Source organism: Octopus sinensis, linkage group LG29 (genome assembly GCF_006345805.1).
Source record: "Octopus sinensis linkage group LG29, ASM634580v1, whole genome shotgun sequence".
In the NCBI taxonomy this organism is placed as follows: Eukaryota; Metazoa; Mollusca; class Cephalopoda; order Octopoda; family Octopodidae; genus Octopus; species Octopus sinensis.
In genome coordinates, this window is record NC_043025.1 from 11428669 (window position 1) to 11444523 (window position 15855).

The 15855-nt window shown below is 41.7% G+C and overlaps 1 protein-coding gene across 3 annotated transcripts in view; it reads left to right on the top strand.

Moving 5' to 3' along the window:
• The window catches only part of LOC115226031 (probable ATP-dependent DNA helicase HFM1), a 98592-nt gene that overhangs the window by 67806 nt on the left and 14931 nt on the right, over nucleotides 1-15855 (top strand). For 2 of the 3 annotated variants that reach the window (XM_036514860.1, XM_036514861.1), the window contains exons 25-32: nucleotides 336-464; nucleotides 3587-3672; nucleotides 4271-4360; nucleotides 6116-6279; nucleotides 7783-7886; nucleotides 9605-9666; nucleotides 11410-11488; nucleotides 14856-15169. In XM_036514860.1, the coding sequence (XP_036370753.1) occupies nucleotides 336-464; nucleotides 3587-3672; nucleotides 4271-4360; nucleotides 6116-6279; nucleotides 7783-7886; nucleotides 9605-9666; nucleotides 11410-11488; nucleotides 14856-15169 (1028 nt within the window). The remainder of the gene's footprint in view (nucleotides 1-335; nucleotides 465-3586; nucleotides 3673-4270; nucleotides 4361-6115; nucleotides 6280-7782; nucleotides 7887-9604; nucleotides 9667-11409; nucleotides 11489-14855; nucleotides 15170-15855) is intronic. The other variant, XM_036514862.1, reaches the window with a different exon arrangement.

The window sequence follows — 15855 nt, forward strand, 5'->3', positions numbered from 1 at the left end:
GTCTCTCTCTTCTCCGTCTCTCTCTCTCTCTTCTCCATCTCTCTCTTCTCCATCCCTCTCTTCTCCATCTCTCTCTTCTCCATCTCTCTCTTCTCCATCCCTCTATTCTCCATCCCTCTCTTCTCCATCCCTCTCTTCTCCATCCCTCTCTTCTCCATCCCTCTCTTCTCCATCCCTCTCTTCTCCATCTCTCCCTTTCTTCCTTCTCATATTTCCCATCTCTGTGTCTCTGTCAAATTTCTTTCTATCTCTCTTCTCATATCTCTACTTGCTCATCTTGCCCCTCATCTCTTTCTCTCTCTCTCTCTCTCTCTCCCTCATCCATTCTTCCCTAGGTCTTCAAGAGATCCTGTGGCTCAAGGATTGCCATAAATCCCTCATCAACGCCATCTACATCAACAAGTGCTTTAAAGCCCGCATCTGGGAGAACTCAAAATATGTTACCAAGCAACTGGAAGGAATAGGTATGTTATCTCTTGTCTCTCCTCCCCTCCACCATCCTTTTCAGTTCCAATTGCAACTAAGTATCTGAAGGGGACAAGGATCATGTTTAAATATAGGAGCACTCCGTCGGTTACGACGATGAGGGTCCCAGCTGATACGATCAACGGAACAGCTTGCTCGTGAAATTAACGTGTAAGTGGCTGAGCATTCCACAGACACGTGTACCCTTAACGTAGTTCTCGGGGATATTCAGCGTGACACAGAGAGTGACAAGGCCGGCCCTTTGAAATACAGGTACAACAAAAACAGGAAGCAAGAGTGAGAGAAAGTTGTGGTGAAAGAGTACAGCAGGGTTCACCACCATCCCTGCCGGAGCCTCATGGAGCTTTAGGTGTTTTCGCTCAATAAACACTCACAACGCCCGGTCTGGGAATCGAAACCGCGATCCTACGACCGCGAGTCCGCTGCCCTAACCACTGGGCCATTGCGCCTCCACATGTTTAAATATACTGCAACAGATTAATAGTCCACTACAAGGTCCAGTCCTTCTTGTAGCGGGGTGGCTTATGTGCCTTGGAAACCCTGAGAACTACACCAGCAGAGCTCAAGCCCCTGGCAGGGCCTCTCATACTGGACAGGTCAAAGGGTTTGACAGATTTAATATTGATCACCTTAATATGGATCATGCTTAATATAGATCATGCTGGATCATTCTGAACAGAGTTGATATGGATCACCTCTTCTCGGGGGTAAAAAGGGATTTGTGCAGGGTCAGTAACCTTACATAGAAAAACAGCAAAGTTACAGGAGCATTACTCTCTCTTTTACTCTTTTACTTGTTTCAGTCATTTGACTGCGGCCATGCTGGAGCACCGCCTCTAGTCGAGCAACTCGACCCCGGGACTTATTCTTTTTGTAAGCCCAGTACTTATTCTATCGGTCTCTTTTTGCCGAACCGCTAAGTGACGGGGACGTAAACACACCAGCATCGGTTGTCAAGCAATGCTAGGGGAACAGACACACAAACACACACACATACATATATATATACATACATATATACGACAGGCTTCTTTCAGTTTCCGTCTACCAAATCCACACACAAGGCATTGGTCGGCCTGAGGCTATAGCAGAAGACACTTGCCCAAGATGCCACGCAGTGGGACTGAACCCGGAACCATGTGGTTGGTAAGCAAGCTACTTACCACGATGATAGTTTAAAACCAAGACCTGGGAAAGGTAGGCTTTCTCTCAGGGAAACATATGCATCAGGCCCTGGTATGGAACTTACAAGGGAAACAGAAGTGAGAATTCCCTAAAAATAGCTGAAGGCAGGATACTGAGGCGGAGCTGAAAAAGTAGGAATCCAACTGGAGGAAAGCAGAAAAGACAGACCAGAATCGAGAATAATCAAGAAAAGGGATCTTTTCGGTTTGAACGGCAGTTTTTTCTAGCGGTGTCATATGAAATTGTCACCCGTAATTATGACCCTAGTATCGATCTATTGCATTTCAATCTGTTTTAGGGTTAGGGTTAGTTAGGGGTTGGGGGAAGGGTATCTTTTTTTCTTCACAAATGTAAATAAACCCAATCTGTTTCTTAAATGAGGGACATATTCATATGGCGCAGAATGTTTTTTACCTCAATAGACGTCAGTGATTGGTTGAAATTGCAGAAATTGAAGACAAAAAAACAACAAATATCTTAGAAACTATAGAATTTTCTCAATAAAGCCAAGAGAAAAAAATGTTTCATAAACACATTCTACCAGTATACGAAGTTTAAAAGTGTTTAGTTACGTGGAAATTATTTTAAAAAACTGCCGGTCAAACCGAAAAGATCCAAGAAAAGTTGTTGATGGTCTACATTCCATAGGAAATGAAGGTAAAAATGGGTTTGCAGAGTCAACACCCCTAACTAGAGAAAAAAAAAACGCAAAATTACGAAAGCATTGATGACAATTCAAATCCAAGATCTGAAAGAGGAAGGTTTTCCTCTGAGGAAACAAATGATGTAGTACAGTAGAATTCAAAAGGAAATACTATAGGGTTGGCCCCTCTCTTGATCTCCGGGAGAACATGTCAGGCCCTGATCATGTGACCCACAAGGGAGATGCACATAGTCAGCCACTAAGGAACATGCTCAAATGGTTAAGGTCATACAACCAACAAGCAAATCTGTAGAACTGAGCAGAATACTCTCTACTCTCTCTCTTTTACTCTTTTACTTGTTTCAGTCATTTGACTGTGGCCATGCTGGAGCACCGCCTTTTTAGTCGAGCAAATCGACCCCGGGACTTATTCTTTGTAAGCCCAGTACTTATTCTATCGGTTTCTCTTTTGCCGAACTGCTAAGTGACGGGGACGTAAACACACCAGCATCGGTTGTTAAGCAATGCTAGGGGGACAAACACAGACACACAAACGTACACACACATACATATACATATATATATATATATATATATATATATATATACATATATATATATATACACATATATATATATATAATACATATATATATATATACATATATATATATATATATATATAATATATATATATATATATATATATATACGACAGGCTTCTTTCAGCTTCCGTCTACCAAATCCACTCGCAAGGCATTGGTCGGCCCGGGGCTATAGCAGAAGCCACTTGCCCAAGGTGCCACGCAGCGGGACTGAACCCAGAACCATGTGATTGGTAAGCAAGCTACTTACCACACAGCCACTCCTGCGCCGAGCTGGCAGAAACATTAGCACGCCGGGCAAAATACATTGCCATATTTTGTCTGCCATTACATTCCGAATTCAAATTCCGCCGAGGTCGACTTTGCCTTTCATCCTTCCGGGGTCGATAAATTAAGTACCAGTTACGCACTGGGGTCGATGTAATCGACTTAATCCGTTTGTCTCCTCTGTGTTTAGCCCCTTGTGGGTAGTAAAGAAATATATATTTGCTGTAACTCATCTTTTATACCAAGACAAAACGTGTACATGATAACACTTCCAATCAATTAAGATCAGAAGCCGTGGGAACCATTGCTTGGTATTGCATCAGGGTATTTATTATTACAATTATTGTTGTTGTTGTTGTTGTTGTTGATGATGATGATGCTGTATTTGTCTCTCTGATAGGTCAGTCTCTTTCAAATGCCTTGGTAAATGCTGGAATAGTCAACTTCGACAAAGTCAGTGAAACAAATCCCAGAGAACTAGAATTGGTAAGTAACAATTTGGTGGCTGTTTAACCCCAGGTCAGTTCAGCTCAGCTCCAGCGGACCTATGATCAAAGGTGTTCCAGCTATATCCATCTTGTCTTTTATTTACAGATAGTGTACCTAGGACTACATTATCTAATGTGTCCTTCCTTATTGCTTAACCGAAGGTCAACTGTGATCCAGTAGACCCATATGTGACCATCCTGTCTTTTATTTAGATATTGTGTATTTAGGAGTCCATTATCTTAAGTGTCCCTCCTATTTGTTTATTCCTAGATCAGTTGTAAGCTAGTAGACCTTTTCTTTTATTCTTTTACTTGTTTCAGTCATTTGACTGTGGCCATGCTGGAGCACCACCTTTTTAGTCGAGCAAATCGACCCCAGGACTTATTCTTTGTAAGCCTAGTACTTATTCTATCGGTCTCTTTTGCCGAACCAGAATTTGGTATGGTATTATTCATATAAATCAAATGGGGTGATTGTAATCAAAATAAGCGACAAGGATATCCAAGGTTGTGTAGTACAATCGTTTCATGAAACGATTGTACCACGCTACCTTGGATATCCTTGTCGCTTATTTTGATATATATATATATTTCAGATAACCAACCGCCACCCACCATTTGGAAACCAACTGAAAGAGGCAGTGATGGGTTTACCAAAATATAACATAGCCATTAAACAAGTCCAGGTAATACAGTAATGTGTGCTTGTTAGTATTTTTCAGGTTTTCATATCAATGGCTTGGATTTTAAGGGTCCAATCAAGCAGCCCAAATGTTGGTATGAGTACTGGCACTGCAAACATATTGTGGGCCACTGTTTTATTGAATGCAGAAAGTTCTGAGGTCCAAATTTTCTTTATTCAGCTGTAATATTCTTTAGTAACTATGTATGTATATATGTATACATAGATACATATATATATGCCAGCATAGAAAACAGGTGTTAAATGATGATGATGATGAGAAATATATATATATATATATATATATATATATATATATATATATATATATATTTGAGTAGTTGAATGAATTATCTTATTAAAGATAATTCGAAAGATAACCGATACCTGGGTAGCACTCTCTCACCTTACTATTCTTATGCCTCCCTCCTCCTACTTTGTTTGAACCCTTGAACCTTTAGAACCTTCTAGATTCTTCTACATTCAGCCACTCTGACATCACTCCTTATAAAGAGACACTCATTATCGCCATGGGCTCCTTGAGAGTGGTCAGCTAAAAGTTTTTTGTGCATTTTGATGTCGACATAAGTTCCTTGATTTTCCTGATGAGAAATCTGCATGATGTACTCCTTATTCCTTCGGAATTAGGAATATGCAGCCTTCGAAACATATGTCGAGAATAAAGGATATTTGTTAACTAGTCGTTCAACTCCATTCTTTCATATACTTATATATATATATATATATTTATTATTTGAGGGAATAAAATCCAAACTTACAAGGAAAAAAATTCAATTTAGAAATACTAAATCAAATTTCACCCAATATAATATATATATAAAAAATTAGAAAAAAAACACCTTTTATCAATTCAAAATGAACAATTAAATTACACCATCTAGAAAATTACATATAATAGAAATATTAAAATTAAAATAACAATAAAATGTAAAGATTAAGTAAATTGCAAAAATAATAATAAAAATGTATATAATAGGTAGAAAAACGACACATGTTTCGTGGCTATATTTAAAAAATGATTATATATATATATATACACACACACACGCATACATGTATATATGTATTTTGAGAGAGATAGATATACTCTTTTACTCTCTCTCATTTACTTGTTTCAGTCATTTGACTGCGGCCATGCTGGAGCACTGCCTTTAGTCGAACAAATCGACCCCGGGACTTATTCTTTGTAAGCCCAGTACTTATTCTATCGGTCTCTTTTGCCGAACCGCTAAGTGACGGCGACGTAAACACACCAGCATCGGTTGTCAAGCAATGCTAGGGGGACAAACACAGACACACAAACGTACACACACACACACACACACATATATATATATATATATATATATATACGACAGGCTTCTTTCAGTTTCCGTCTACCAAATCCACTCACAAGGCTTTGGTCAGCGCGAGGCTATAGTAGAAGACACTTGCCCAAGGTGCCACGCAGTGGGACTGAACCCCGAACCATGTGGTTCGTAAGCAAGCTACTTACCACACAGCCACTCCTACGATATGTTGTACTTTATTAGGTTATAGTGCATATACTACATCACCACATACTACAACTTACACTACACTACACTACACCTACATCGCCACCACCAAAATGACATCAACAACCACTATCACCACCACTACCACTATAACGGCAAAGACACCTCTCTGGGCCACCCGCATCATCATTATCACTACCTCCACCACCATCATATGTGACCTGTGTCCCCTTTACTTTCAGCCTGTCACCACTAATCCGAGGAAGAGATGTACAGAGATTGAGATCATGATAGCGATGAAGAACAAGGAAGACATAGTGAAGAATGGTACCACATCACCGCAGCATACCTCAGCACTTATTGTGGCCAACGCTGATAACCACATACTCTACAGACGCAAGATAATGTGGGTCACACTATATATTATTATTATTATTATTATTATTATTATTATACATACATGTGGTAAGTAGCTTGCTAACCAACCACATGGTTCCGGGTTCAGTCCCACTGCATGGCATCTTGGGGAAGTGTCTTCTGCTATAGCCCCGGGCCGACCAATGCCTTGTGAGTGGATTTGGTAGACGGAAACTGAAAGAAGCCTGTCGTATATATATATGTATGTGTGTGTATGTTTGTGAGTCTGTGTTTGTCCCCCTAGCATTGCTTGACAACCGATGCTGGTGTGTTTATGTCCCCCGTCACTAAGTAGTTCTGCAAAAAAGAGACCGATAGAATAAGTCCTGGGGTCGATTTGCTCGACTAAAGGCGGTGCTCCGGCATGGCCGCAGTCAAATGACTGAAACAAATAAAAGAATAAAAAAAGAATGTGAAGGCGCATGGCTCAGTGGTTAGAGCGTCGAGCTTACGATCGTGAGGTTGTGAGCTCGAATCCCGGACCGGGTTGTTGTGGGTTATGTTCTTGAGCAAGACATTTTATTTCACGTTGCTCCAGTTCACTCAGCTGTAGAAATGAGTTACGACGTCACTGGTGCCAAGCTGTATCGGCCCCTTTGCTTTTCCCTTGGATAACACTGGTGGCATGGAGAGGGGAGGCTGGTATGAATGGGCGACTGCTGGTCTTCCATAAACAACCTCGCCCGGACTTGTGTCTAGGAGGGTAACTTTCTAGGTGCAATCCCATGGTCTGTGTCGTGACCGAAGCGGGTCTCCGATTATACATACATACACACATTTCTTGTTTTGTCCTGTACTGTCCATAATATTTTTCTTAATGTAAACCCTTAGTGGTTAATAAAGAAACCATCATTATTATTATCATTATTTTTTATCACAGGTGTTGTTGGAACTCCTGGAGTCTTGCATGCATAGTAGACTTGCTACCTCCAGCCTGCAGTACCATGCTATTTGTTCTTTTCAACTATCTAATACTTTCTTCATTACTCTTACTCTCTTTTACTCTTTTACTTGTTTCAGTCATTTGACTGCGGCCATGCTGGAGCACCACCTTTAGTTGAGCAAATTGACCCCGGGACTTATTCTTTTTGTAAGCCCAGTACTTATTCTATCGGTCTGTTTTGCCAAACCACTAAGTAACGGAGACGTAAACACACCAGCATCGGTTATCAAGCAATGCTAGGGGGACAAACACAGACACACAAATATACACACACACACACACACATATATATATATATATATATATATATACATACATACATATATACAACAGGCTTCTTTCAGTTTCCGTCTACCAAATCCACTCACAAGGCATTGGTCGGCCCGGGGCTATAGCAGAAGACACTTGCCCAAGATGCCACGCAGTGGGACTGAACCCGGAACCATGTGGTTGGTTAGCAAGCTACTTATCACACAGCAACTCCTGCTTGTTTCTCTTTTTCACACTGTTGTTACTGTTGTTGTTGTTACATAAACTTTTATTGTGTAGGGACAGGATCTTACTCGAAGAAAATGGTTTTGTGAAAAAAGTGCCAGTTAGAAATTCCATGAAAGGGCCCGAGATATTTGTGAATTTAATCAGTTTTGATTGGGGTGAGTATGATTAATTAATTGTGCTTACATTAATTAATATATGTACTGTCTGTTGTTGTTTTATTCAAACTTAGTGTATCTAGGACTACATTATCTAATGTGTCCTTCCTTATTGTTGTTTAGCCCCAGGTCAGCCCTGATTCAGCAGACCTATGATCAAAGATGTTCCAGGTGTCACCCTCCTGTTTTTGATTCAGGCATAGTGTATCTAGGACTACATTATCTAATGTGTCCTTCCTTATTGTTGTTTAGCCCCAGGTCAGTCCTGATCCAGTCAGACCTATGATCAAAGACATTCCAGCTGTGACCGTCCTGTTTTTGATTCAGGCATAGTGTATCTAGGACTACATTGTCTAATGTGTCCTTCCTTATTGTTGTTTAGCCCCAGGTATATCCTGATCCAGTCAGACCTATGATCAAAGACATTCCAGCTGTGACTATCCTGTCTTTTATTCTGGGATTACACTATCTAATGCATCTTTGTTGTTGTTGGTTGTGGTGTTTAACCCGTGGTCAGTTTTGATCCTGCAGACCTGTAATCAAAAGTGTTCCAGCTATGACTGTCATGCCTTTTATTGAGGCAAAATTTATCTAAGAATGTATTATCTAATATATGGATGGAAGCACTTCGTCGGTTACGACGATGAGGGTTCCGGTTGATCTGAATCAACGGAACAGCCTGCTCGTGAAATTAACATGTAAGTGGCTGAGCACTCCACAGACACGTGCACCCTTAACGTAGTTCTCGGGGATATTCAGCGTGACACAGAGAGTGACAAGGCCGACCCTTTGAAATACAGGTACAACAGAAACAGGAAGTAAGAGTGAGAGAAAGTTGTGGTGAAAGAGTACAGCAGGGATCACCACCATCCCCTGCCGGAGCCCCGTGGTTCTTTTAGGTGTTTTCGCTCAATAAACACTCACAACGCCCGGTCTGGGAATCGAAACCGCGATCCTATGACCGCGAGTCCGCTGCCCTAACCACTGGGCCATTGCGCCTCCACAGGTACAACAGAAACAGGAAGTAAGAGTGAGAGAAAGTTGTGGTGAAATAGTACAGCAGGGATCACCACCATCCCCTGCCGGAGCCTCGTGGAGCTTTAGGTGTTTTTGCTCAATAAACACTCACAACGCCCGGTCTGGGAATCGAAACCACGAGTCCACTGCCCTAACGTCTGGGCCATTGCGCCTCCACTATCTAATATATACACTCAACAAGGTTTTTTTTTTTTTCTTGTTTCAGTCATTTGACTGCGGCCATGCTGGAGCACCGCCTTTAGTCGAGCAAATCGACCCCGGGACTTATTCTTTGTAAGCCCAGTACTTATTCTATCGGTCTCTTTTTGCTGAACTGCTAAGTGACGGGGACGTAAACACACCAGCATCGGTTGTCAAGCAATGCTAGGGGGACAAACACAGACACACAAACATACACACACACATATATATATATATACATATATACACGAGAGGCTTCTTTCAGTTTCCGTCTACCAAATCCATTCACAAGGCTTTGGTTGGCCTGAGGTTATAGTAGAAGACACTTGCCCAAGGTGCCATGCAGTGGGACTGAACCCGGAACCATGTGGTTGGTTAGCTAGCTACTTACCACACAGCCACTCCAAACAATAACGGCGACAACCATGTCTTGTATTTTCTAATTCACCAAAATATTAAAGAAATAATAATTCAACTTGCTATTGTTGTTCTTGTTCCAGTTGGTATTGACGTGTCTAGATCTTTTACACCAATTTACCATGATTATTCCTGCCAACCAGAGGTTAGTCACTTTTTCCATAATTTTAGTGGATTGATTTTGTTAATTTTAAAGTAGAAATATAAACATTTGTGCCTGTCTTCATGCTCCAGCATGGGTTAAGGTTAGGGGTGGGGGAAGGGTATCTTTTTTTCTTCGCAAATGTAAATAAACCCAATCTGTTTCTTAAACGCTCGATTCAAAGTGTCTCTTGACCAGAAATGGCCTGAACTCTTTGTATGACCACCCTCCCTGTGAATAACTCCCTGTCCCCCTACATGGCCTTGCTTTTGCTTTTTGAGCCCATAAAAATAAAATAAAATAATTAAATTAAGCTAGAGGTACTTGATAGTTTCCATTATTTAGGAGATTAAGTCAGTAGTGGAGGTGGATTCTCCAAGAGTGTGGCTACAAGAATAATAGGTTGGACAAAGTTCAGAGAGCCTCTATGTGTGTGTGTGTGTGTGTGAATATGTACATGTATGTGTAAATGTGCACATTTTCATTTATCTGTTAGAATTATCTATTCTGTGCCGTATGAATATGTCCCTCGTTTAAGAAAAAGATTGGGTTTATTTACATTTGTGAAGAAAAAAAGATACATACATTCATACAGCACAGAATGTTGTTTACGTCAATGGAGGTCAGCGATTGGTTGAAATTACTGAAATGCTCGAAATTAAAGTGGAAATATCTTACAAACTCTAGAATTTTCTCAATAAAGCCAAGAGAATAAGATGTTTTATAAACACATTCTACCAGTATACGAAGTTTAACCCCAGGTCAGTCCTGATCCAACAGACCTGTGATCAAAGGTGTTCCAGCTGTGACTATCCTGCCTTTTATTCTGGGATTACACTATCTAATGCATCTTAACTAGAAATTGTGTTGACATGTGCCGTTCAAAAGGAAAAGATCCCAATTTCATATGACACTGCTAGGAAAAACTACAGTAATTAATGGAACATTCCAAAATCAAACCACATTGAATAGGTGACTGTAACAACCAGTTATACCTTCCAGTAAATAATGGAACATTCCAGAATCAGACCACATTGAACTGATGCCTGTAACAAGTTGTACCCACCAATGAGTAATGGAACATTCCAGAATTGGGCCATATTGATCTGGTGTGTGTAAGAACCAGTTATACATTACAATAAGAAATGGAACATTCCATAACAACCATTTATACTCTTCTGTAATTAATGCATATAACCCGAACTAGGATGTTTATGGAAGACTAGCAGTCGCTCATGCATACCGGCCTCCCCTCTCCACGCCACCAGTGTTATCCAAGGTCCCATTCCTCCAAACAGTCTTTGTTGGAAAGTGCGTATTTTCCACATTTCTTGTCAAGAACCATTTAGAAAACTCCACTCTTTAGTTCGGGTTATATGCATTAATTACAGAAGAGTATAAATGGTTGTTATGGAATGTTCCATTTCTTATTGTAATGTATAACTGGTTCTTACACACACCAGATCAATATGGCCCAATTCTGGAATGTTCCATTACTCATTGGTGGGTACAACTTGTTACAGGCATCAGTTCAATGTGGTCTGATTCTGGAATGTTCCATTATTTACTGGAAGGTATAACTGGTTGTTACAGTCACCTATTCAATGTGGTTTGATTTTGGAATGTTCCATTAATTACTGTAGGGATGTTACTAGTACTAGACCAATATGATCTGTTTCTGGAATGTTCCATTTTGCTACCATTGTATCTACTATCCTCTTGTTTTACCATTTTGTCTTCACACAGGTGGCACTGAGACTACCTGCTTCCTCCTTACCCAACAAGGTGTGTCACCAACCTGACACCAAACCCAGACAAGCACCAAGTAAGATCCATTCTATTGATGCATTGAATTTTCATTACCTTGATCATCATCATCATCCAACCATCATCACCACCATCATCATAACCATCATCTCCACTTTTATCATCATCCAATGATCATTATTACTACACCACTGCCACCACTACCACAAATACTGTAGTAAATTTACCTATCATGATATACTAACATTAGGTAGCAAAATACACAACTGACTATTTTAATCTAATACTGTGTGTGCACCTGTGCTGGTGCCATGTAAAAAGACACCCAATACACACTATAAAGTGATTGGCATTAGGAGGGGCATTCAACCATAGAAACTCGACAACACTACACCTGATCTTCTCCCCTCCATACACACGGTGAAGCATGGAACAAACTGCCGGCATCAGTTGTTAGTTGTCGGAGCACTGCATCCTTCAAAACTTCCATGCTTCCTGAGATTCGCCAACACTACACCTGATTTTTCTCCCCTCCATACACACGCTGAAGCATGGAACAAACTGCCGGCATCAGTTGTTAGTTATCGGAGCACTGCATCCTTCAAAACTTCCATGCTTCCTGAGATTTGCCAACACTACACCTGATTTTTCTCCCCTCCATACACACGCTGAAGCATGGAACAAACTGCCGGCATCAGTTGTTAGTTGTCGGAGCACTGCATCCTTCAAAACTTCCATGCTTCCTGAGATTCGCCAACACTACACCTGATTTTTCTCCCCTCCATACACACGCTGAAGCATGGAACAAACTGCCGGCATCAGTTGTTAGTTATCGGAGCACTGCATCCTTCAAAACTTCCATGCTTCCTGAGATTCGCCAACACTACACCTGATCTTCTCCCCTCCATACACACGCTGAAGCATGGAACAAACTGCCGGCATCAGTTGTTAGTTGTCGGAGCACTGCATCCTTCAAAACTTCCATGCTTCCTGAGATTTGCCAACACTACACCTGATTTTTCTCCCCTCCATACACACGCTGAAGCATGGAACAAACTGCCGGCATCAGTTGTTAGTTATCGGAGCACTGCATCCTTCAAAACTTCCATGCTTCCTGAGATTCGCCAACACTACACCTGATCTTCTCCCCTCCATACACACGCTGAAGCATGGAACAAACTGCCGGCATCAGTTGTTAGTTGTCGGAACACTGCATCCTTCAAAACTTCCATGCTTCCTGAGATTTGCCAACACTACACCTGATTTTTCTCCCCTCCATACACACGCTGAAGCATGGAACAAACTGCCGGCATCAGTTGTTAGTTATCGGAGCACTGCATCCTTCAAAACTTCCATGCTTCCTGAGATTCGCCAACACTACACCTGATCTTCTCCCCTCCATACACACGCTGAAGCATGGAACAAACTGCCGGCATCAGTTGTTAGTTGTCGGAGCACTGCATCCTTCAAAACTTCCATGCTTCCTGAGATTTGCCAACACTACACCTGATTTTTCTCCCCTCCATACACACGCTGAAGCATGGAACAAACTGCCGGCATCAGTTGTTAGTTATCGGAGCACTGCATCCTTCAAAACTTCCATGCTTCCTGAGATTCGCCAACACTACACCTGATCTTCTCCCCTCCATACACACGCTGAAGCATGGAACAAACTGCCGGCATCAGTTGTTAGTTGTCGGAGCACTGCATCCTTCAAAACTTCCATGCTTCCTGAGATTTGCCAACACTACACCTGATTTTTCTCCCCTCCATACACACACAAGCATGTATCTGACTCATACATTGTTCGCTTTCCAGACATTTGTACATTACTGCATATGCTTTATATGCACTTTTGACAAATTGTGGTGCACCTGAGCACTGTATACTATAATTTCATTATTATTATTATATACAACAAACAGGTGCCTGGTGTAGCTTTCTATCTTACCAGCTCCAGTTGAACTGTCCAACCCACCCATGCCCACATGGAGAACAGATGTTAAACTGTGATGATGATGATCATCATCATTGTCATTGTGAAGGCACATGGCCTAGTAGTTAGGTGTGCTGCACTTATGATCGTGAGATCATAGTTTCTATTCCCAGTCCAGCTGTGCACTGTGTTCTTGAGCCAAACACCTTATTTCACGTTGCTACTGTTCATGTGAAGGCGCATGGCTCAGTGGTTAGAGCATCGAGCTTACAATCGTAAGGTTGTGAGTTCGATTCCCGGACTGGGCTATGTGTTGTGTTCTTGGGCAAGACACTTTATTTCACGTTGCTCTAGTTCACTCAGATGTAGAATGAGTTGCGACGTCACAGGTGCCGAGCTGTATTGGCCCCTTTGCCTTTCTCTTGGATAACACTGGTGGCATGGAGAGGAGAGGCCAGTATGCATGAACGACTGCTGGTCTTCCATAAACAACCTTGCTCAGACTTGTGACTAGGAGGGTAACTGTCTATGTGCAATCCCATGGTCTGTGTCATGACAGAAGGGGGTCTCAGATTTTCTCTCTCTCTTGTAGACTGTTCATTCAGCTGTAAATCTGTAACCTTGCAATGAACTAGTCTTCCAATCAGGGGTGATGATGATCTGCTCACTTAGCTAGCAGGTTGACATCATTTGAAAGCTAAAATGATGCAAAGCGCATTGTGACCAGCAATGTATAGCAACATCCAATAGTCTAGTCAGTCGTGATCATAAGATATATATCAATTATCATCATTTAACATCCTTTTTTTTTTCCAAACTGGTAGCGTGGGCTGCGGGGTCACTCTGAAAAGCTCTATCTATGACGATTTCATCTCAATCGAAGGAGAGGGGCTTTCTCTGTCCGGGTTGTGGATCCGTGGAATAAGCTGCCAAACGAGATAGTGAAGATGCCGACGACCGCTTGGCTCAAAGTCTCTCTTGACCAGAAATGGCCTGAACTCTTTGTATGACCACCCTCCCTGTACATAACTCCCTGTCCCCCTACATGGCCTTGCTTTTGCTTTTTGAGCCAATAAAAATTGAATTGAATTGAGTTGGATGGTTTGACAAGAACAGACAAGCCAGGGGCATTCACAAAGTGCTATATCTGCTTTGGCATGGTCTCTTCTGCTGGATGCCCTTCCTAATGCCAACCCCTTCACAGAAATGAAGCTAGTATGCTTTGCTGGATGTCCAATATCATTGTGCATATATGACATAGTGTAAGCATCTTGAGATGTATGTATGTAGGTATTAGCCACCGACGAAGCTGCAGATGCAAAATATGAGTTAGTCCTTGAGCACACAATGTTCCTGAAGGTCGGCAATGGTCTTCCTCGGTCACGAGTGGATGGCCCTAATGTACACCTTTTTAGGGTACGGGGCATTTCTCCAACTCCATGCTTTTCTAATCCCAACCAATTGACTTGCTAATGGTCTCTTATTTCAGGTAAAGATAACACAAAATGCCAACACAGGTGTCTCAACAAAAAGGAGTGTAGCCATCAATGTTGTAAAGTTGGGGTGAAGAAGCCACAGAGGTCAGGGGTCACAAGAAATCCAAGGCGAATGCAGGTTAATGGTGGTGGTGGTGGTGGCATTGGCCAGGTATCAGGGATGGGCCAATCCCAGAACTACCAAGAACAGCAGCAAAAGCAGCAGCAGACCCCTGTTGTAAAGGGCCAGAGCAGTATGTACCAATATATGGATGATCTCAAGGAGAAATTGAAGGGTTTTAAGCAGACCCCTATTAAAAGACTCAAGGTAAGGTAGAATATGCTTGTGTATGTGTGTTTATATATGTGTGTGTATGTGTGTGTGTGTTTATATATGTGTGTGTAGAGAGAGAGAGAGAAATCACAAATTCCTTCAGATAGTTGGCGCTGCTTGATCTATTGAAAAGGCTTAGGTAGAAACTCCATAAGATGTACCCAGGGTAAGCTATGGACATAGAGGTGCAGCGATATCAGAGGAAGATTAACTGGGAAAGTGGTTGTTGTGTGTGGAAGGTGCACAGGTACAATAATGTCTGAAAATGTACAGAAAACAGACTCCAAGAATTGCCAGTAGGCAATCGAAGGAGAGGGGCTTTCTCCGTCCGGGTTGCAGATCCGTGGAATAAGCTGCCGGATGAGATAGAGAAGATGCCGACGACCGCTCGATTCAAAGTGTCTCTTGACCAGAAATGGCCTGAACTCTTTGCATGACCATCCTCCCTGTGCATAACTCCCTGTCCCCCTACATGGCCTTGCTTTTGCTTTTTGAGCCCATAAAAATTAAATTAAATAATTAAATTAAGCTAGAGGTAGTTGATAGTTTCCATTATTTCGGAGATTAAGTCAGTAGTGGAGGTGGATTCTCCAAGAGTGTGGCTACAAGAGTAATAGGTTGGAAAAAGTTCAGAGAGCCTCTATGTGTGTGTGTTTGAATATGTACATGTATGTGTAAAT